This window comes from Tenrec ecaudatus, chromosome Y (genome assembly GCF_050624435.1).
Source record: "Tenrec ecaudatus isolate mTenEca1 chromosome Y, mTenEca1.hap1, whole genome shotgun sequence".
Classification (NCBI taxonomy): Eukaryota; Metazoa; Chordata; class Mammalia; order Afrosoricida; family Tenrecidae; genus Tenrec; species Tenrec ecaudatus.
Genome location: NC_134549.1, coordinates 3,381,813 through 3,403,816, shown reverse-complemented (window position 1 = coordinate 3,403,816; position 22,004 = coordinate 3,381,813). Strand labels below are relative to the sequence as shown.

General features: G+C 39.7%; 1 protein-coding gene and 1 pseudogene across 1 annotated transcript in view; one reads left to right on the top strand and one right to left on the bottom strand.

Moving 5' to 3' along the window:
• LOC142435634 (heat shock transcription factor, Y-linked-like) overlaps positions 1 to 13,448 on the bottom strand; it is a 43,106-nt gene extending 29,658 nt beyond the window's left edge. Inside the window, exons 1-2 of the mRNA XM_075539853.1 lie at positions 12,936 to 13,448; positions 12,199 to 12,484 (exon numbers count right to left, since the gene is read on the bottom strand). Coding sequence (XP_075395968.1) covers positions 12,199 to 12,484; positions 12,936 to 13,448 — 799 coding nt within the window. The remainder of the gene's footprint in view (positions 1 to 12,198; positions 12,485 to 12,935) is intronic.
• Positions 13,449 to 15,644: 2,196 nt separating this feature from the next.
• On the top strand, positions 15,645 to 20,726 carry LOC142435633 (Y-box-binding protein 1 pseudogene; annotated as a pseudogene).
• The last annotated feature ends 1,278 nt before the right edge of the window (positions 20,727 to 22,004 follow it).

Here is a 22,004-nt window from a genome sequence, read left to right as displayed (position 1 = left end):
AAAGCTGCCCTAACCCACCCACCTGCAACGTCACATGCCTTTCTTATTTTTCCAAATAAGCTTTGGATTCTGCTTGCCATTTTCTGGTCCACAAGTCCATTCTGGCTTAAAGACCAAGACCCCCTGGACACACCAGAGTAGTTACACTGGTAGATTTCATACTGTGGTTGTTCTATTAATCATATTTTTTGTGTATTTAATGAACTTTAGCAAAGCAGTTTAGGTTTCCATTCTGTGTTTCTCACCAAACTGGTCAGTAACATTGGTTGCATTATTCATAGGCATATCCATTCTCATATTTCTCCTTAATCTATTTTCCTATGTTCTTATATTCTAATTTTTTTAAATAAGTAGCTGCTGACACTTTGGCCTGAAATACAAAGGTAAGTGAAAAAACTCACTGCTATTAATATTCCAGCTCATACATAGTTTAAAGATGTCTCTGAAATGTACAATAACTTTAAGTGGCTTCAATCAAGTTCTCTCAGGAATACACTCATGTAAGTCTGATTACTATATATACTCGTGTATAAGCCACGTTTTTCAGCACATTTTAAAATTCTTTTATGCAGTTCTTGTGGTAAAGATGGGTGCCTCGGCTGATATGCAGTTTGGCTTATACTCAAGTCTATGTAGAAAAATGTTCTGCAAAAAGAGATCCAATTGAACAAGTACATTCTCAAGGATCTGGTGGGCCAGTTAAAGACTTAGACAGGTCAGTTCAGACCTAAAACTACCAAAACTGGCCATTGACTTAAGAAAATTGACAAATGGATTGTGAAAAAAAAGCCAGATATGTGCTCTCCATCACAATAATGCACTGCTTATATATTTTTTTTAGTGTATTTGAGATAACTTAATTGGAAACTCTACTTATCTTACAGTGCCCTCTTGTTCCTTTACAATTTGTTTTGCTTTCAAAATTCAGTCAAAGAACACTGAAAAGGAAAACAAATCATCATTTGCTATAGTGTAAATTGAAGAATTACAAGTTTTTAAGGGATGTGTTAGAAATATTAACCCAATTCCTTCAGAAGTGCACAAAGCTAGATGACTGTCAAAGATTAAACACTTTATATTCTTGTTTAATAAAGGCTTCTAAAATTTATAGCAATGATCTTTCACCTAACCTCATTGGTGATACTTGTAAAGGTGTATGGTACTCTTATTTAAAATGTTAAGCAAATTTGTAATACCTCCGGTATTACAAGATGACCTTGGTTTTCTTTTGTGTCCAAGGTTTAAAGGACAAATTTGACCGGTGTTTGGGAAATCTTCCAGTTCTCAATCAGTCCAGGAGGTGTGTGTGTGTACTGTATGTTTTTAAAGGACTTGAGATTCTTTTCCATATTTCCCCTGGCCTTTCCAGTTTTACAAATTCTCATGTATTATGATTGTTTGTGATTTTCTGGCCTTGGAGTAGTTAGGGCCCAGGTTTGTGTTGATTATTAGTCTAGTTTCTTCTTTTAGGTGGTTTTGTCGTTCTCTTTTTCTTGCAGCTAGACCAAGAGTGCCTTTAATGTATGCTCACAAACTTTTAAGATTGAAAACATTATATTTGAAAGTAGGATATGGAAGGAAACAAAGTAGAATATAGAACAACTATTTATAAATTATATTATGCAATTGACTGAGATGTCCAATGGAACATTCTATTCCTCATCCTAATCCTTCAAACCCAGATATCCAATCCCAAAAGCTGTTTGATGTGTCTAAGATGATTCAGTTCAGGTACAAGAAAAAGCAGCTACCTTGAGTGCCTCATTATATATATTTGACCATGTGTTCATACAATTAAGGACATATACATATACACACATTTTTAAATACATGTGGGTGTGTACTCAATGTATGTATATATGGCTACATACATACATGTGAGCCCATGCATGATGCTTAGCTGTTCTTGCTGTTGTTTCAAAACTATATTTGTATAGAAGTGACTGGTTTTGTAAAATGCCATTAAGTCAATTCTTACTCATAGCTATTTCACAGCAGAACAAACCACTACCTGTTCTGTATCACCCTCACAATTGCAGCTGTGTGGTCTCATTACTGCAGTCACTATGTCAATCATCTCTCTCTGAGACTCTCTATCTCTTCTTGAACCTCTACTCTATAAATCAATATGTCCGCTGCACGCACTGGTCCAACCTCTCCCTCTCCCTTCCACTTACTCTTTCCACTAAAGTTCTTCCCTAAAGTTCTTCAAAACTATTTTGCTTTATTTGGAAGTTCTGTATCTAAATTGTTCCATCTTTTTTACTTGATAATCATTTTCCTTACTACTCTACTTATCTGGCCCCTATTTTATTTTTGTAGGTTTCCTGAACTTTGGATATTTCTAAGTCTGGGTTGATTTCAGGGAGGAATCATACATTTTAATCAGTTTGCTGTCTGCTGTGGTTCTTTGGATGAGAATTCCATTTCCTATTTCTTATAAGATGTCTTTGGCCTGATTTGTAAGAAATTAAAATCTGTAGTTTATCTGGAATCTTCCTAAAGTCATCATCATATTTCAAAAGTAGTTTTTCAGCCTATAAAATTCTTGACTGGCATTTTTTCCTTTCAAAGTTTTGATTGGTCATCCCATTGCCTTTTTGCTTGGCATGGTTTCTTGCTGAAATATCTAAGTCTTAGTGTGCCCCTTTGCAATGAACTATTTGTTTTTCCTAAGATGCTTTCAGAATACTTTTCTTGTCTTTGTTTTTGAATAGTGTTATTATTATAGGTTATGATGAATTTATTTGGGGGTATTTCTTCACTGGGCTTTGGCCAGCTTATTGAATGCATAGCTTCTCAGCTTTCATTTTTCTAGGGAAATTTTGTTCCAAAAATGCTTTGACAATTTTCTCTGTTGTCTTGTTTTTCTGGAATTCTGATCACATGTAAGGTATACTTGAGGGCATCTCAAATTATTCTTGGCCTCTCTATATTCTTTTCTTTATTGTGTATCTAGCACAGTAGTTCTCAATCTTCCTAATTCCACGACCCCTTAATACAATTTCTCATGTCTGGTCACCCCCAACCATAACATTATTTTTGTTGCTACTTGATAATGGTAATTTTGCTACTGTTATGAGTTGGACAACCCTTGTGAAAGGGTCATTCAATTCCAAAAGGGTTAGTAACCCACAGGTTGAAGATTATTATTGAGAGTTTGTTATCAAGCACATATTTGAATGTCTTCCATTAACTGTATTCTACTTCTTCCCTTTTTTCTGAATTCCTAATATTTATCTACTGAATTTTTATTTACCATTTTAATGCCTTCTAAGTTTTATTTTTGGTCTTGTAATGTTTTAAAGAATTTTTCTAAGGTCTTTTTTTTTTTATAATTTTCTTAACTTATTTGTAGCTTTCTTTATATCTTTCCAACCTGTTGATACACTTACTGTTCATTCTTAAAAATTTCCTTTGAGTTACTTCTTATGCCACTTATAGTTCAGAATGATTTGACTCTGGAGTTTGGCCACATGTTGACTGACTTGTTTCTTCATGTTAACGGAAATAATCTTGTTTCCTCTAAGACTTTGTGGTATTATGAGATTTGTGATTAACTGGTGATTGTAGTTGGTGAGTTTCAGGCACTTATACCCTGTCTGTTGGTGAATGTGACAGAGAATGTGAGACGGTTTTCAGTTTCCTTTTGGTGTTGATGTGCGACAGTTTAAGGTGGACTTTCTTGGTGGTATCTGCTGTCTATCAACAATGATGCTGTTTATGAGTGTTAGTGGCCCTTGCTGATGGGTGGGGCTGCTGGTATGGCAAGTGTTTTCCTCCAGTTAAGTAGACATTGGTACAGGGGGTGAGACAGGAAGGGGTCAAGCAACAACAAAAAGTAAAATGTTTTTAATCAAACGAGGAAGCAAGCAAACAAAGAACAATGACTAAATAAATAGTAAAGATTTAATAAGTAAAACATTTTTAAAGGAAGTAAAAAAGAAAAAAAAGTAGACTATAATGAGCAATACTAGTGAAGGGAAACAATACACAGAAGAAATTAATAAGGTATGGAAAAACCTAGATGAAATAAAAGAAAGAGAAATAAGAAAAGAGAAACAATGAAAAAAAGTACACAAAAAATGTCAGAAAGAGGGATGAAAGTAAGAGAAGAGAGAACAAGGAGAAAATTGGCAAAAGGACAGGGATCAAGAAGAGGAATTTTTTCTGGGAGGGCACTGGCTATGGATTGGCATCTTCTGCCTGCCAAGAATCAAAAGCAGGGAAAGTGCCTATGCCTAGATTGCGTTTTTGCCAGTTTGCAGGATGGCTCAGGGAGCAGCTGGGATTAGGTTAGTTGGATAGAGAGTGGAGAGGGACCCAACACTATATGCACTACTGCCTGGATGAGTATGTGTTCAAGTGAAACCAGACACAGAGGTGGTGAACCCAGTGGAGGATCCATCACGGCCATGGGATTCTGACCTAGGAGGATCAGAGGCTTTGCTGGAGTGTGTTTCTGGTGAATGGTATATAATGGTATCACCGGGCACATTTCTGTTCATCAGGAGGGTCTTAAAAGTAAGGGAGGTGAGTACCAGGTGCTGAAGGGATCCGTTAACAGGCATCAAAGAAGAAAAAAATCACACCATTGTGTGCTCACCTCCCCAATATGACTGCCTAAGACAAATGGGTGTATAAGCAAATGTGGTGAAGAAAGCTGATGGTGTCCAGCTATCAAAAGATATAGTTTTTGGGGTCTTAAAGGCTTGAAGGTAAACAAATGGCCATCTAGCTCAGAAGCAACAAAGCCCACATTGAGGAAGCACACCAGCCTATGTGATTACGAGGTGTCGAGGGATTAGATATTGAGCATTAAAGACAAAAAATATTATCGTGAATGAGGGGGTGTGAGGAGTGGGGACCCAGAGCCTATCTGTAGGCAACTGTAAATTGCCTTATGGAAGGGTCATGGGGAAGAGTTGAGCCAGTCAGGGTGCAGTATACCAATGATGAAACATACAACTTTCCTCTAGTTCCTAAATGCTTCCTCCCTAATCTGTCTGGACCACTGGTAGAGATAGGAACTGGAAACAAGGGAATTCAACACAAATGATTGCTTCAGGACCAGTGGTAAGAGTGATGATACCGGGAGGGTGGAGGTAGGGTGGGGTAGAAAATGAAGAATTGATTACAAGGATCTACATAGAACCTCCTTCCTGGGCATGGACAACAGAAGGGTGGGTGAAAGGAGATGTCAGAGAGTGTAAGATTTCACAAAACAATAATCTATAAATTATCAAGGGTTCACGTGGAAGGTGGGATTGGCGAGGGAGAAATTGAGGAGATGATGCCAAGGACTTAAGAGGTGAGCAAATGTTTTGAGAATGATGAGGGCAACGAATATAAAAATGTGATTTACACGAGTGATATATGTGTGGATTATTAATAAGAGTTGTAAAAGCCCCCAAGTAAATGATTTTTTAAAAAAAAGAAAATTAAGGGAAGATACTTCCTATTCTGGCACGAGCCATCACAAGCCAGGCTCCTTTCTTACTTGAATGCTGCTTGCAGAAGTTTAAGATGACCACACTTTGTCAGGGCAACCTAAATTCACTCACCTGTCTCATCTTAAACTGCTTTTGTTCAGCTGATTCTCCTACTAGGCATTCCTTTTACTTCTCTGACATTTCTGTGAAGCTAAGAGTCTAATATCTATCAGCTTCATTTGGGCCCTTTTGCCTTTGTTATAAAGAGTCTGTCCAGTATTTCCCTAGATCACTATCTTTTTGGCAGTCTAGTTCTCTCAGTATTGAAAATACTAAATTAAAGTCTCCAATTATTATTTCAGTGGTATTCCTCCTTTAATTCCATGTGTTTATGTATTTAGATTTGCTTCATACATTTAAATGGGGTGTTGTTAATTCCCCTGATGAATTTCCCAATTATCAATATATCCATTTTTATATCTGTCAACAGATTTTATCTTAAAGTCTGTTTTGTCCAAAATTAGCATTGTCATTACAGTTTCTTTTTAAAATGGTCTTAATTGTGATGAGATGTAAGAGTCCCTAATAAAATGATATAAAAAGTATTTTTCCCCAGAAAAATTCACTTCAGAGGACAGCACTGAAGCTACAGCTGAGGGAGAGGGGCATGTCTGATTAGAGCACACAGGAACAAATTAGTGGGGAGGAAAAAAACGAGGAACACATCCTGGCCCACCAACCTGCTCAGAACAGCCAATGCAGAGAGAGGACCAGATTGCAAGCCCCACCATGAGTTATGACATCCCTCACTGACCCATAGCACTATGGGAACAACACTGGAGAGACTGGGAATTGCGCCCAATCTGACCCACCACACTGAGGTGAAACACTAAAACAGGCGTTCTCAAAGTATGGCCCACAAGCCACATGCAGCCTGCCAAAGACATTTATCCATCCCGCTGGGTATTCTTGCCCCATTTGTTTTTTACTTCAAAGTAAGATATGTGCAGTGTGCATAGGAATTTGTTCACAGCTTTTTTTTAAACTAGAGTCCAGCCCTCCAATGTGTCTGAAGTACAGTGAACTGGCCCCATGTTTAAAGAGTCTGAAGACCCCAGCACTAAAGGCATGCAGCAGAACAGCAAAGGGAACAGAACAAAGAAGTCCCCAGGGAGTACCAAAAATAGACTCTGGGACCAGGGTGTGGCAACCCATGAGACTCAACCAGAAAACCCTCCTAAAGGCCAACACACAGACCTTGAACTATTTACAGGCTTTCCTTTTTCTTTTTGTCATTGTTTTGTTTTCTTCTGTTGCTTTGTTTTTCTCTGTCTTGTTTTTGTACTTCTTATTGTCTCTGCATGTCTGTCTAGATAAAATAGGCAGGATAAACAATCTAAAGAAAACTGGATTGAAGATTTTGGGGTCAGGAGAGCGGCAGTGGGGGAAAGGAAGTGGGTGTTAACAAATGCAGAGACAAGTAATTTAAGAGTTATAGCATCTGGGGTCTTAAAGGTTTGAGTGGTCATCTAGCTGAGAAGCAACAGAACCCACATGGAAGAAGCACACCAACCTATGTGATCATGAGGTGTCGATGGGATCAGGTATCAGGCATGAAAAACTGAGAACAGTCATATCATAGTGAATGAGGGGGCTTAGAGTGTGGAGACCCAAAGCCCATCTGTAGGCAACTGGATGCCACTTACAGAAGGGTCGTGGGGAGAGATGAGCTAGACAGGGTGCAGTGTTGCAATGATGAAATATGATTTACCTCCAGTTCTTTAATACTTCCCCTCCACACCTCCAATCCCACTATCATGACCACAATTCTATTTTATAAATCCAGTTAGACCAGATAAGAGCTCACAACACAGGGAATCTAGGACAGATAAACCTCTCAGGACTGCTAATGAGGGTAGAGATACCAGGAAGGGAAGGAGAAAGTGGGGGAGAAACAGGGTTTTTATGGAAATATAAGTGTGCATTGATGTACAACAGACATAGGAATGCTCTGTCAAGGAAGTTTCCCCCATCACCCATCTTGTTAAGTGCTTCATGGACAGGTGTGACCTTGTTGGTGTGGGACTCATCTCTATCTTTTGTCTTCTTTCCCATGGAGGCAATGTGTGTACAGTGATCCATGGGGTTAATCTTGGCCATGTTAGTGTTGTCACCAAGAGAGAGGCAACTTGGTTCTTTGGAGATTGTGCCTGTGAAGGATGCCAAAGGTTCGCCACCAGAATTTCCAACGTTGTAATTGGCAAAATAAGATTTATGGTCCCTGGGTACCTTTCTAAGAATAACTTCCCTGAAAAGTAAAAAAACAGTGCATTCTCTGCTGGGCTTTTGGCTGTTTCCTACCCCTGTTCAGGTCCATACAATACATTAAGCTCCCTCCAGAGCCACTGACCAGAAAGAGAGTTAAGAACCTGGTGGCCTGCTGACTCTGGGGAGGGTGCAGTCACCTTGGACCGTGTGAGGAGCGATCCAGATCAGTCAAAAGTAAAGTTAAAGTCAGCCTTGCTGTTTCCCAGTGCCATAGCTCTGAAATGCATGCCACATTGGGCTGAGCCGTAGGTTAGGTCTTCAAATGCTGGTGGCAGATCCCCTATCTGAGGCTTTATGTATGTCTCTCAGTGAAATTAGGGTCATTATGCCAGTATGCTTAGCTGAGATCATTCGTAGGAAGATGAGAATTGACAAGATAACTTGAGGACATTAAGGATAGATTGTTTATTATGGTCCTTTTCATTTCTTTGGCATGGCTTTGTGGTCAGTGGGAGTTGTCACTGAGAGTTTCCAATGAGACTTCTCCCTCTTACCTGTCATGTGGTTTGAGAAAGCCATGTGAGGGGGTGAAAATTGAAGCTTCTGTATTAGATGGTGCAGCCTGGGGCATTCTTAAGACACAATTAGCCCAGAGAGTCGCCAATATACTTGTTAAATTCAATGACTCTCTATACCCTCTCTTCCTCACTTCCCCTACATCCCCAATCTGGGTCTGTGTTCAACCTGGATCTTATCTAACATCAGGTTCAACAACCGGGCAGCTTTTAGACATCCCAGACACCTTGTGGCACTAAATGGGAGAGCAGATAGTGAAACAGCTCCTTCTTGGCTCTGTCACTTGCCAGCTCTCTGAACTACTCCCCTCCTCTCTGCTTTGACTTCTACCTGATGGAAGCTTCATGAGAGTCAGTGGAGTGAATGTAAGAGTGAGTGGAAAGCCTGTGAAACTGATTAAGGGGCTGGGCAGAGTGTTTTTCTCCCACTTGAAAAATTGTAACCGTGACCTTGTTTGTGATACCACCTTCAGTCAGTGCTGGTTACCTTACACTCAAGAGCTAGTGTAATCAGCAGCCTGGCAGTGTGGGGAGTTCCATGACTTGCCCTGAGTGGCGGGGCTAGAATATACATGTAAAGAGAACATGTGTTTGGTGGCACTCCCTTATCAAGGTGAGCTGTTGTCCCTGTGCTTGCTGTCATTATTGTGCTTTGTCTAATTTGGTGGCCTGGTGCTTAAGAGCTGGGTCATTCAGCCATTTGAAATCACCATCTGCACAGCAGGAGAAAGATGAGGCTTTCAACCCAGAGAAACTCGCAGGGTGTGAAAGACATGGGGTCAGGTCTACTCTGCCTTATAGGGTTGCTGAGAGGGAATGGCCTGGAAAGCATTGATTGAGGAGGGATGACTTGGTTAGCTTGGCTTGATTTGGGCTGCTTCTCCTTTGTAAATATGACCTCATCTTCCTCTGTTTGCAGGGTAATAATTCTTGGATATTCTTGCCCCCAGGGAAAGGCATTCCACTGACCATCTATCTAGGAAGGGAGAGACAGGAGGCTGTCAGCCAAACAGAATAGTGGCTGCTTGGTAGCCACAAAGCTTTTCTCTCTTCAAATGAACAAAGGAATTCCAGTTTCCTAAGGTTCTTTCTTTCTTATGGATAACAGTGGGGTTTGTGGAACTCTGGTTTTCTGTTTTGTTGTGTTGTTTATTCCTCTGTTAAGGTCCATCAGTATACATCTGCAGTGAGTGACAACCTGAGGAAAAAGAGTGGCCAGTGGGATGATGATTCAAAGGCAAATTTCATTTCCAAAGTAAAGTGTGTATATGATGAGGCAAGGGTAAATAGCTTGCATAGTGTAGCAATAACATCATGATAAAACTGCTCTAAGCACACAGAATTCCTTGAAACTAATCTTGTCTTAAGGAATCCAACTGTGTTCTCAGGTTACTTATGGGATCTCAAGAATTTGGGAAGATATTCTTAAGACACAATTAGCCCAGAGAGTCACCAATACACTTCAGTTAAATTCAGTGACTCTCTATACCCTCCCTTCCTCACTTCCCCTACATCCCCAACATGGGTCTATGTTCAACCTGGATCTTATCTAACATCACCATACTGAGATCAAAGTCTCTGCCACACTCATCTAACAAAGACCTGACCTGGAAATTCAAAAGCCCAAATTGGACATCATAGGACTCACCTCATGCTTATTGTTTTACAGGGATCTGTCTACCTGCCCTCTCTGGATGCAGGGTCTTGAAAATGTTTTAACATATCTTTGGTCTTACTTCATTTTTACTGTCCCAGACTGGAAGAAAATTATATTCCACATAATCTTGGCAAAGACTTATGCTTTTATTTTGACACAGTGATTTCATAGCCTTGGGTCCAAGTGAGCATTTTGGGTTACCCAATGACTCCTTGCCCATGGTGCTTGTACCAAGAGATATGCAATTCAGGACTATGTCACCTAATCTTTCCAATGGGACTTTCTACTCATTTTGGGTACGTAAAATTATTGGGAATTTTTAGGATTTCACCCAGACCCTCTGATATCTCGGTTTGAATATGAAATTGGTGGTGAGTGGACATTACAGGTACTTGGATGAGACAATGATTTTATGCAGGTGTTCACACAGCCAACAAGCCAGCATATGGAAAGGCACAAAGAAAATGAATACCTTTTGTTTCCTATCTAAAAGAAAGCACTGTCAACTGGCTCAAAGGACAGTGGTGGCTGGAATTTTGACCCATGAGCTTTACAAACTCTATGTCAAATTCTGATGATCGTTTGTTGTCGTCCATAATTAAAGTCAATTTTAAAGCATTTACGTCAATAGTCACTTGTTGCTCATTCAATATATTTAGCAGACAGAACAGAGTTTTTGATCAAGAAATACATTTCGAAGATAGAGAGGGGGTAAGGCTTATGGGAATTAAAGAAAAAGAAACACACACACACAAAAGCATCCTTGGAGAAAGTGATGTCTAAGTTGAGACCTAAAGCATCCAGGAGATATTTTAGCCCCAGCGGAGAGTTAGCCAAAAAGATATGAGTGCGAATGACTGGCTGAAATGGTTGGTCTGGAGTTCCAGACAGATATGCAAAGTCCAGAGTCCAGGACCCACATTAGATGCCAGGACAAGGAACAAAGGGATGGGTGTTCAGAGTCCTGGGACTGAATAGTTTATTTATTGGGCTGCTAACCATAAAGGTCAGAGTTCAAAGGCACCAGCATTTCTCCTGGTGGAAAAAGATGGGACTTTGAACACCTGCCAACAGTGACAGTTTTAGAAACCCAGAGGCAGTTCTACTCTCTACTATGAGTCCAAATTGATTCAATGGCATTGAGGCTTGGTGTTTTTGTTGTAAAAGTGTGCATTAGAAAATATTTAAAGGAAAAATTGGAGAGGGGTATAATTAAATGAATAGGTCAACTGCAGGGCTTTGCCAATGCTACTTGTAAAATCTCAACATGTGTTGATGGAGATACAAGCAAACATTACATCATGTAACCTTTGTTATTTCGGTGAAGGTATTAACAACAGTGATCCTGGCTACTGGATTGTGTTGAGTATGCTGTACTTTGAAATGAGAAATACACTTGCAAAGCATTGCCTTCAAAGACTACCTGCAAAATAACTAGGAGAATACAGCGTAATTGAAGAAATTGGAATTGGCCATTTAATCCTGTTTTCTCTCCCCTACTCTAACTCAATTGAGATCTTCCTGTGGTTTAATCCCAGTCTATTTCAGCATTCCTCACTCCCTCTGCTGTCTTCTTTCTTAGCCCTCACTCTCACCCAACCAAGCCCCTGCCTCATGTCTCCAACTCTTTATTCCTTCTTAAACCATTATGTCTTACTTTCTGAGGAGCACTTATATGTTCCTCCCCTCTTGAGAAGCCTGAATGCTAAAAACACTACAATCACCTGCTGGTGGGAGAAAAAGTAACCTCAATCCTTTTACTCTTCAACTGTTGGAAAAATAAGGAAAGTGAACATGGTGGACCATGCACATTTATTGTCCAAATAACAGGTACAATTTTTATCTTTGTTATCTTGCCTGATGGTTATTTCTTTGGCAGAAGTTCAATTGCAACATGGGTGATGTTGCTAGGCTGAAGAGATTGCATGGGTTCACCTTGGTGGAAATCTAGCAGTTATATCAGTCATCACGGGGACTAAAATCCATTTATTTCCAGTTACTAGGTGCTTGAGAGGAGGCAGCTCATTGGCGGAATACTCAGGGTGCCCATTTGGGAGAGTGGAAGGACCTGCCATCGGTCCAAAGTAACAGCTGTGTGGGAGAGAGACATGTTGAAGAGGAAAAGTTGGTGTGACCAGATTTACCATGTGACCATTTGCCTGTGTGTGGTCACAAGGGGTGCGCACATAAAAAGTGGTCTGCTGATTTAAAATAGCAGGTTGTCCTGATAAACTGACTAGAGTTAATGGTGGAAGAGAAAAACTACTTCTGATTGGGACAACTGTGTTAACGATCCCCGTGCTGGTAGGCGGCTTCTTGAGTTGAGGTGCAGGAGGGTTTGTCGAAGTTGAAGGAGAATTCTCTCTTCTACTTTCATCTTGGGAACTAGTATTCTGCTGAATGACATCCTTCCCTGAGCAAAAAAGCTTCTGGTTGAGATCAAGTAAGGATGCTGATATTTGAGAGGCATTTTTAGTGCCCACTCTTCTCTTCATTCTCATTAATAGTTGGGGACAGCCTCGTTGAAAATTGGGATTACGGTAGAATTGCAACTAAAAACCAAAGGAAAGGTAATTTAATATCATGTTAGATCAAGGCAAGACAAAGTAAGCATTCTAACAACCTCAGAATTCAGTTTCCTTCATTGAATATGTGCATTTTTCTCCATATTACACTTACTAGGCTAGAAATATTTTAGAAGTGCATCTATGGTAGCAGTACACCTTTATTCAAGTACATTTCTATAGTGTTTACTCTTGAAATTCTAAGCACTTGGTAAAAATCTCATGATCTTTAGGGCTCAAAGCACAAACCAGGTTGACAGTTGAGATAGAAACATTTTTAAAAATCAAGTAACTTTAACCTTGGTAAATTCATATTATTTTCTTGATTTTTATTACCACGCATGCATGTGTGTGTGTGAGTGTGTGTGTGTGTGTGTATAATTTCTACCACCACCCTTATGTAGCCTCCACGTATGAGTGACTGAAAAACTCAGAGTACCTTGTTGAAAGCAGAGGCTTCTTTTTCTTCTTCCAGGAAGTCAGCCAGAGAAGCAGATCTTTGACAATTCTTTCCTGTTTTCCTGAACCCATATAGGTTTAGCTGTCGAGCGAAACTTTTCATATTTTGAGTTTCAAATATATTGAATGGGGATTTCCTTTCCAAAACTTCTTTCTTAAACAATTCCTCATTAATCACTATAGAAGTTCCACTTGCAGCCCACGAAATTGATTTAAATCGGTTGCTTTCAACGATTTTCCAAAGTTTCCTGGGAAATGTCAGAGAAAGCAAATCATTACCTTCATGTGCTTCAGAGGCACTAAATCTGTAAGATGATCTTTTCATCGAGAGCCCTTCCGACAAAGCCTGAAAAGCATACTCTTCAACTGGGGCCCTCAAGACTGTTTCCCCAGTGGAGGAACAGTCATAGATTAGAGATCTCATGGAGGCTTCTGCATCTGCTGATTCATGGTGAGGAGAAACATCTTCAGTTTCAGAAGGAACCTGGGCCATCTCTAGTCCACTTTTCTTTGGGTACCTGCCTCTTTGGCATGGTTCTCAAATGCTGCTTAGTCTGCACTTAGGGATCACTTCTGTGCCATCCATTGTTTCACCAGCTGACTCACTGTGACATCATAGATGACTCTGGTTGCTAGCAGCTACTGGGCAGCCACTGAGGCCAAAGTTTCAAGTGTTTCCTCATACAGGAATTATATGTAGTCCCTTTGGTTATAAACACGCCTCACATAATGTCCTTCTGCAAAATCTCATACTCTCAGGATCTTTTACCTCAGTCAAGCCTCTTTGTTTCTGTGTCCACATCTGTCTCACGTGCAGACATGGAGGGGAAGCATGCCAAAATTTACAAGAGTTTGTTAAAGTTTTTAAATACCTCTCCCATTCTAAGTTCTGTGACATCCTGAGCCAGGTTTGTTAAAAATGCCATCAAGGAACATTCAGGCAGTCACTATGCTGTGTTGACTTCACCCACCTTTCTCCTTGTCTTTTTTGACATTGTGAGAATTTTGAATTTACAAATCTCATTGACTCAATAAGTTTTATTTTACAGTTCTTTCATTTGCCCTCCACCAACAACTGTCTGTCTCCTCCAAACCTTGCCAAAGTTCATCTCTAAGACAGTCCCTTTTAAAGGACTGAAACACATTGCTGTGATTCTCATATGTCTTTTAATCATTTTAGTAGTGCCTCTGTAAGCTCCACTTACAGACTAGTGACAAATATTTCTCGCCTCATTTGAAGTTCCTCCTTCAGAGACATATTTGGATCTGTGAGGATTCGGCCTTCCCCTGAATTTCAGACATCCTCAAAGAGGAGCTGCAATCCTTTGTAGTCCCTAGGAAACACACAGCTGACTGTGCAGATGATGCCAATGTGCCAAAACCCAGGCATCGGCTGAAAAAAAATGTACACACTTTAGCATGCTGAAGAGAGCACAAGAAAGCCTTAAGACCCAGGCTCTACTGCTGGGATAAAATATAAGTTGTTAGGACACATGATCAACTTTGACTGTCTAGTGTCATGGTTATCACATTCATTACCAGAGTCTAGTCAGAAGCATGTCAAAAGCTGAGGCCTGGGACCAGAGTTTCACTGTGCTCTAGAGAGGCAATAATGGAGGCTTTCCATGAGCTGATCAATAGCCAGGGGCTTAATGCTAGGCCCTTATCTGTGCAAAACCAGTGCTGCAAAATGAGTTCTGGGTTGCCAAAGATGATTTATTTGCCCACAAATTGAAGAAGCACAAGTGTTGGTGATCAATCCCCTTATCTTTAGATAACAAGATTAAGCTTTTAAGAGTTTCCAGAGAGGTGAGAAAAGGAGATTTTAGTGGATGAAATGTCATTTGGGGAAGTCAGGGAATTGTAACTGAGGCTTGTGTAATTGGTATTTTTGACGGGAGTCCTAGTGGGGTGTTGTGGGTAACGCACTGGGGCTGCTAATCATAAGAGTCCAGCACAAAACTGCCAGCTGTGCCTGGGAAGAGGAGGCATTCTACTGCAGTAAAGTGTTACAGTCTCAGAAACCCGCAGGGCACTCCTACCTTGAGTGAGCACAAGAGACTCCAATGCAGTGAGCTGGGTTTGCATTTACCTTGAGGACAGAGCTGTAAAACAGCAACAGGATCCTGTGGATGCTGATCCTGTCTGTCAGATGTGGCTACTAAATTAAACACCCAACTGAGTAAACATTCCTAACAGATACCTTCAAGAAACAGTTGCTCATCAGAGCCAGAAATACTCCCTTTTTGTCACAAATGGATAAACTTTTACACACAGGATGAATCAATGGACTGTGAGGACGGTCGAAATGAAGATGAGTGTAACTCAAATCAGAATTTTCCTTGAGGGTTACTAATCAAAAACAAGGCAGTGTTGTATGTTAACACCCCTTTTCCCAGAAGTTGACGCAAAAGGAGAAAGTATAAGTTCCTTTCTGTGCACCGACTTTGGTAGAACTGTCCTTATTTCTAAGTCATATATTTCTAGGTGACTCCAGTGTTCACAAATATGCTGACAGGTAGCATGGTATTCAAACCACTTATTCTATCATGCTTGAAGAGAGATGTCATTATTAGGAGGTCTAGAAGGAATACAGGAGCCATGGAAGTATTCTACATTAACAACTTCATGAAATATTCAGTCCTAGCCAAAACATCTTTTCGGTTTGAGTCAAACATGCTTGTAATGCATGCTTGTGCTTGATAGGATAGATTGTTCCACTTGGGCAGAAAAAGCAGGTAAGCAAAACACAAACAAAACTGGCTTGGATGCACTATCTGTGCCTCACCTGAAGTCTTCCTTGGGACTATAACACCAATGGAGGAAAGAGCAGTCTCCGAGTGGAGGTTCATCTACAGCACTTAGAAGAGGGACACAGTATAACAACTTGGGACAGGTTTGCTGAAGGTTCTTTTCCAGCTAAGGGTGTTTTTTAACCCTTTTCATAATATTCTGCTTAGTGGCTGACTTTGTATTACATGTCCCGACCCACACCAACATCTACATATTTCTAACACAAAGATGCAGATATGTAGGAACATGGAATGTTGCAAAGGGATGAGTTTTAAATGAATGTGTGGGGACCTTTACAGAAGATACATTTTTGACATGCAATTTGAAATATGTGAATGTCATCGGCAGACATTTTCATGAATGTCATGCACGCATGCTATTTTACCTAAAAGTAAACAGCATATGGAGTTTTAGGTACTCTAATGTAATATCAAATCATTATTTGGCTTCCTGTGGTCGAGTCAATACTGACTAAGCAACCATTAATACTTGGCTTACAGATATTTCTTATCTATGTGTAGTTATGAACAGGTGTCAAATGGACACGTGAATGTAACTGCACATTGTCTTTTAAAACAAACAAGTAAACATGTGTTCTATTTAAATGAAACACAAATTATAAACTTACGTGATTTCAGGTATAGGATTTATAATATTATTCAGCATTTCAGACACAGAGCTTGATGTCTTATTAGGGTCCCTTGGATTGGTCAGCATGACGATCCTTGCTGCATTGTTAGTCTTTATGTTTGATGTACTTTGTAAGAATCTTTTTACAAAAAATGCATATTAAAAATGTATTCATTCTGAAGCAATGTTTTCATTAATGAAGACGATTCACCATGCCTAAAACTCAATTTACCTTTGTGTGAATTTGACGTGTTTCCATAAAGATAAACCTACCATACAGAATTTTCAAGATCAGAAGGGTTGGAAGAAAATGAATTTGGAAATGGACTTGTCTTGTTAAATGGAGGTCAACATAAATGGTGGGAGATAAATGTAAACAGTTTTGATCATTTTCATTGAGGAAACTTACTATACTCTTGAAGTTCCATTTTCTGCATGAATATTTTGAAGTGCCCTTGTGTAATTATAAACAATTTTCTCAAGGATGGCAGTTCTTAACTTAATTGGTAGCACAAGAACTCATTCTCCAATGGAATATGCACAGATATTTTTGATGATCAAAGTCTTGCTTGAGCTCCAGTTAAAGAATGTACTGGAGGAAGAAAAACAATCAAGGATTAGACAGTAACTTATACGGATTCACAGAGTTATAGTAAAGAACAATTTCATGGAACTTAAATAGGAGAAAATCCAGAAACTTATGAATTCTGATTGGGTGACATTTACAAATCAGGTTTTACCACCACTTGAGACAGTCATTGTTTTTGCAGTCATCACACAGGAGGCGAACTCATATGGAGACCGCTTGACAAGAAACGGAAGGAAAAGTACTTCCTCATATAATGGTCTGAAACTAGAATTCAGAGTAAAAGGCTTCTAGAGGCAGGCCTGCTCACAAACTTTTAAGAATTCTTTCCAGAATTACTGCTGCAGAGATCAAGATTTGACACTATCTTGTGGGAACCAAACTCAAAACCTCAACTGCCATTGAGTCAGGGCACAACTGGCCTTCTGAGTTTCCAAGACTAAGCAATACACATTCCAGTACAATGTATTTAAGCATTGCACCCTTTCACCCCACCTACTTAATCTGTATGCTGATCAGATAATACAGGATGCCAGCAACAAGAACAAAAATTACCTTCCTTGCAGGATCACTGAGACAAAGAGGGTGCATAAGCAAATGTGGTGAAGAAAGCTGATGGTGCCCGATTATCACAAGACATAGTGTCTGAGGTTTTAAATGCTTGAAGATAAACAAGCTGCCATCTAACTTAAGCTAAAAATACCACATAGAAGAAGCATACCAACCTGTGTGATCACTAGGTGTTGATGGGATCAGGCATTATGAATCACAGAACAAAAAAATATATATCACTGTGAAATAGGGGAAGTGTGGGTTGGGGAACTAAAGCCCATATGTAGTCAAGTGGACATCACTTTACAGAGGGTCATGGGGAGGAGTACCGCCGAACAGGATGCTGTGTAGCAATGATGAAACATATAACTTTCCTCTAGTTCTTAAATGCCACAACCCCTACACCCACCTCCCTCACCCACACATTTCATGATCCCAATTCTACCTTACATACCTGGCTAAACCCAAGGATGTACGTAGGTACAGATAGCAACTGGAAACACAGGGAATTCAGGACAGATGACTCCTTCAGGATCAGTGGTGAGAATGGCGATGACTGGAGGGTGAAGGGAATGTGGGGTTAGAAAGGGGGAAATGATTACAATAATTTAGGTATAGCCTCCTCCCTGGGGGAGGGACAGCAGAGAAGGCCAGGGAGAGACATTGGAGAGTGTAATATATGACAAAATAGTAATTTATGAATGATGAAGGATTCATGAGTTGGGGGTGGGGAGGGAGGGAGAAAATGAGCAGCAGATATTGAGGGCTCAAGTAGAAGGAAAATGTTTTGAGAATGATGATGGCTACAAATGTATATATGTGCTTGACAAAATGGATGTATGTATGGATTGTGATTGGAATTGCATGAGCCCCCAATAAAATGATAATAAAGGATCAGTTAACTGTAAGATAAAGTATCCTATGCATGTGTAAGCTGAAATCAACTGGCATTGATCATTTAAAATTGGAGAATTACATAGCATACTATGCTGGGATTGGCATATTCTGGAGGAATGGTATCATATTCTTCACTAAAAAATATTCCAGATTACTTTGAAGTACACTGCTATTTGCTAGTATTCAAATTTAGGCAACAACTATTAAAGCTAGTAACTAAAGAATTCTTTGAACTTCAGAGAGATATATGATATTTATATAGAAATCTATCCCAAACCCATTTATACCATGTTGATTCTGACTCAAAGCAATCCTATACAAGAGAATGTGTGCAATATATGTGTGTATTCATGAGTGTGCATGTGTACATAATAATTTAACGAATAAATATAATAAAGTGGTAGGGTATGAGATGATTCCACAATTAAGATAAGGAAGCAGTTATCCAAAGACTAATGGTTATGCTTCATGATAGCAGTGAATAATGTGTTTCCAAAATCTACATGTAAGTCTGGATACCCTATAGCATTAAGAAAGGATGCAGTAGTCTGAGTTTAAAAGCAAAAAGAAATTTGTTGTAAAAAATTGCATAGTTGAAATAACTAATTGCAGGCACACTTTTTAAAATTACACAATGCAAAATTCTAATGTTAATGATCAAAGTAATAAAATACACTAATAAAATTCACCAAAATGGAAATTTGAGACTCATCTTACTGAAAAAGACAAAGAGATGAAACAGATTTTGGATATAAACAAACAAACAAATACTGATAAAATTGTAAAGATTTCATTATACTATATTCAAAATTGAAATAATTTCCATGAAAGATCCAAAAGGTATTGCAGGACACAATACAGCAGAGATATGTAGAGCATGTTACCAATGACAGCACAATATACCTTTTCCACTATTATTCTCAAGAACTCAGCAAATGAATTGTCAAGTCAAGTCTTAGTAAATCTTAAAGTACTAAAGTCATATAAATTATTTTTTCTCTCATACTGTGAAATTAAAAATAAAGGCTAAAGCATATCTAAGTCTATTTTATAATAATTCTAAGTTGTGTATGTTCTAGCTTATCTTCTATGAATATTACCAGTCTTATTAATAAGCAACTAAAATGTAACGTGAGAAACAAACAGAAAAAGAGAAGTCAAATGGAAATGAACAACTGCTATCAAAGTTACAGGGCACAGCAAAAGCAAGGCACAAAGAACATCTGCAGCAGTTTGATCAGTAGTAGGAGTGAACAGCAGACCCCAGAGAGCCTTGAGGTCTCCCAGAGGCCCCCCAGCTGCCAAGGCCAAGTTACTATCACACCCCTGGAGGAGCCACAGTTGCCCAGCCAGCCCCAGTCAACATCACTGCAACTGTGAGCAGCGAGGCTGAGACCTAGCAGCCGCCCACTGCCCCAGCCCTCAGCGCCATGGACAAGTCTGGCACCGTGGGTGGCAGCGCAGGGAGCTGAGGTCCAGGTGGCCTCACATTGGCAGCGCCTGCAGACGGGGACTAGGAAGGTTTTGGAACAGTAAAATGGTTCAATGTAAGAAACAGATATGGTTTAATTAACAGGAATGACACCAAGGAAGACGTGTTTTTACACCAGACTACCATAAAGAAGAATAACCCCAGGATGTACCTTTGCAGTGTAGAAGATGGAGAGAGTGTGGAGTTTGATGTTGTTGAAGGAGTAAATGTTGCGGAGGCAGCAAATGTTACAGGTCCTGGTGGCGTTCCAGTGCAAGGCAGTATGTATGCAGCAGACCTTAACCATTATAGGCGTTACCCACATCATAGGGGTCCTCCATGCAATTACCAGCAGAATTACCAGAGTAGTGAGAGCAGGGAAAAGAATGAGGCATTGGAGACCACTGCCTAAGGCCAGGCCCAACAGTGTAGGGCCTTACCACAAGCAAGGATGGTTCTCACCTGACTACATTCAGAGACCCTATGGGCGTAGCCACAGTATTCCAACCTTCGTGGGCCAGAAGTGATGGAGGCTGTTGACAAGCAGGGTGCAGGAAAAGAAGGTAGACCAGTGAGACAGAATATGTATCCAGGTTATAGGCCAAGATTTTGCAGGGGCCCTCCTAGCCAACGGCAGCCTAAAGAAATGGCAATGAAGAGGATAAGGAAAATCAAGATGAAACTCAAGGTGAGAAGCCACCTCAATGTCGTTATGCTACCTCCGCAACTTCAATTACCGACGGAGATGTCTAGATAAGCCAAAGCCACAATATGGCAAAGAGACAAAAGCAGCTGATCCACCAGCTAAGAATTCGTCCACTCCCGAGGGAGGGGCTGAGTAAATGCCGGCTTACCATATTTACCATCATCCAACAAGAAGAAACGAATATGAAATTCCAGCAATAAGAAGCGAACAAAAGATTGGAGCTGAAGACCTTAAGTGTTTGCTTTTTGCCCACTGACCAGATAACTAGAACTATCTGCATTATCTATGCAGCATGGGGTTTTTATTATTTTTACCTATTTGGTAAATAGGATATTACCTAGTTGGTAATAACAAACGTGTTTTTGTAAAAGCTTGGTTTTTCTCAATATACATTTAAAGGTTTTTAAACTGTTTCATATCTGGTCAAGTTGAGACTTTGAAGAACCTAAGTTTTAATTTGTAATAAAAAGTTTACATTTTGATTTTTTTTAAATCAACAAACTGCAAGCACCTGTTAATAAAGGTCTTAAATAATTGGGGAAAAAGCATCTGTAGCTATAATTATCTTCGTAAAAAGGATGATAAAAGTAAAAAAGAACACAAGAAAAAAACATCACCTATGAAAATATCCACTAGAAAATATCACATGCAGCACATAAAAAAGAAAACAAAAATCTGAAAAGAGATATAGGATATAGAATGTAAAGAAATAGTAGAAAAATCAATAAAACTCTTAAGTTTTTAAAAGTTCGATAATGTGAATTCTTCTGGGAGGAGGGGGTCTGCTCATGTACTTGAGATTGGGGCCAGCTTCTCAGACCTCTCTACTGGTTCCCTGCTTCATGCCCATATATTGCATTCATGTCTTGATGCTTCATGATAAAGTCTGGAGAGTGTGGCAATTGCGCCTATCTGACCCCACAACACTGGGATGAAACACTTAGGATGTGCAACAGAACAGCAACAGAAGCAAAAATGTGAAGTCCCAAGGGAACACCATAAATAGACTGTGGAGCCAGGGCGTGGCACCACATCAGGCTTGATGTTCCTAAAGGTTAAGAAATAGACTATGAACTATTTATAGGCTTATCTTTTTTGGTTGTTGGTTTTTATTGCTTTTGTTTTGTTTTCTTTTATTTCTTTGTTAGGTTGTCTTGTTTATGTGCTTATTATTGTCTCTGAAAATCTATATAGATAAGATAGGCAGGATAAACAATCCAGAGGAGAAAACAATGGGCTGACGTTTCAGGGAGGTTGGGGACATGGGAGAGGGGGAGGTATGGAAAAGGAAGTCAGGTTAACAAATCCAGGGACAAGGGAACAACAAGTGATCTAAAATTGATGGTGAGGAAGGTGTGGGATGCTTGGTAGGGCTTGATCACGGGTCATGTAACTGAGAGGAATTACCAAAACC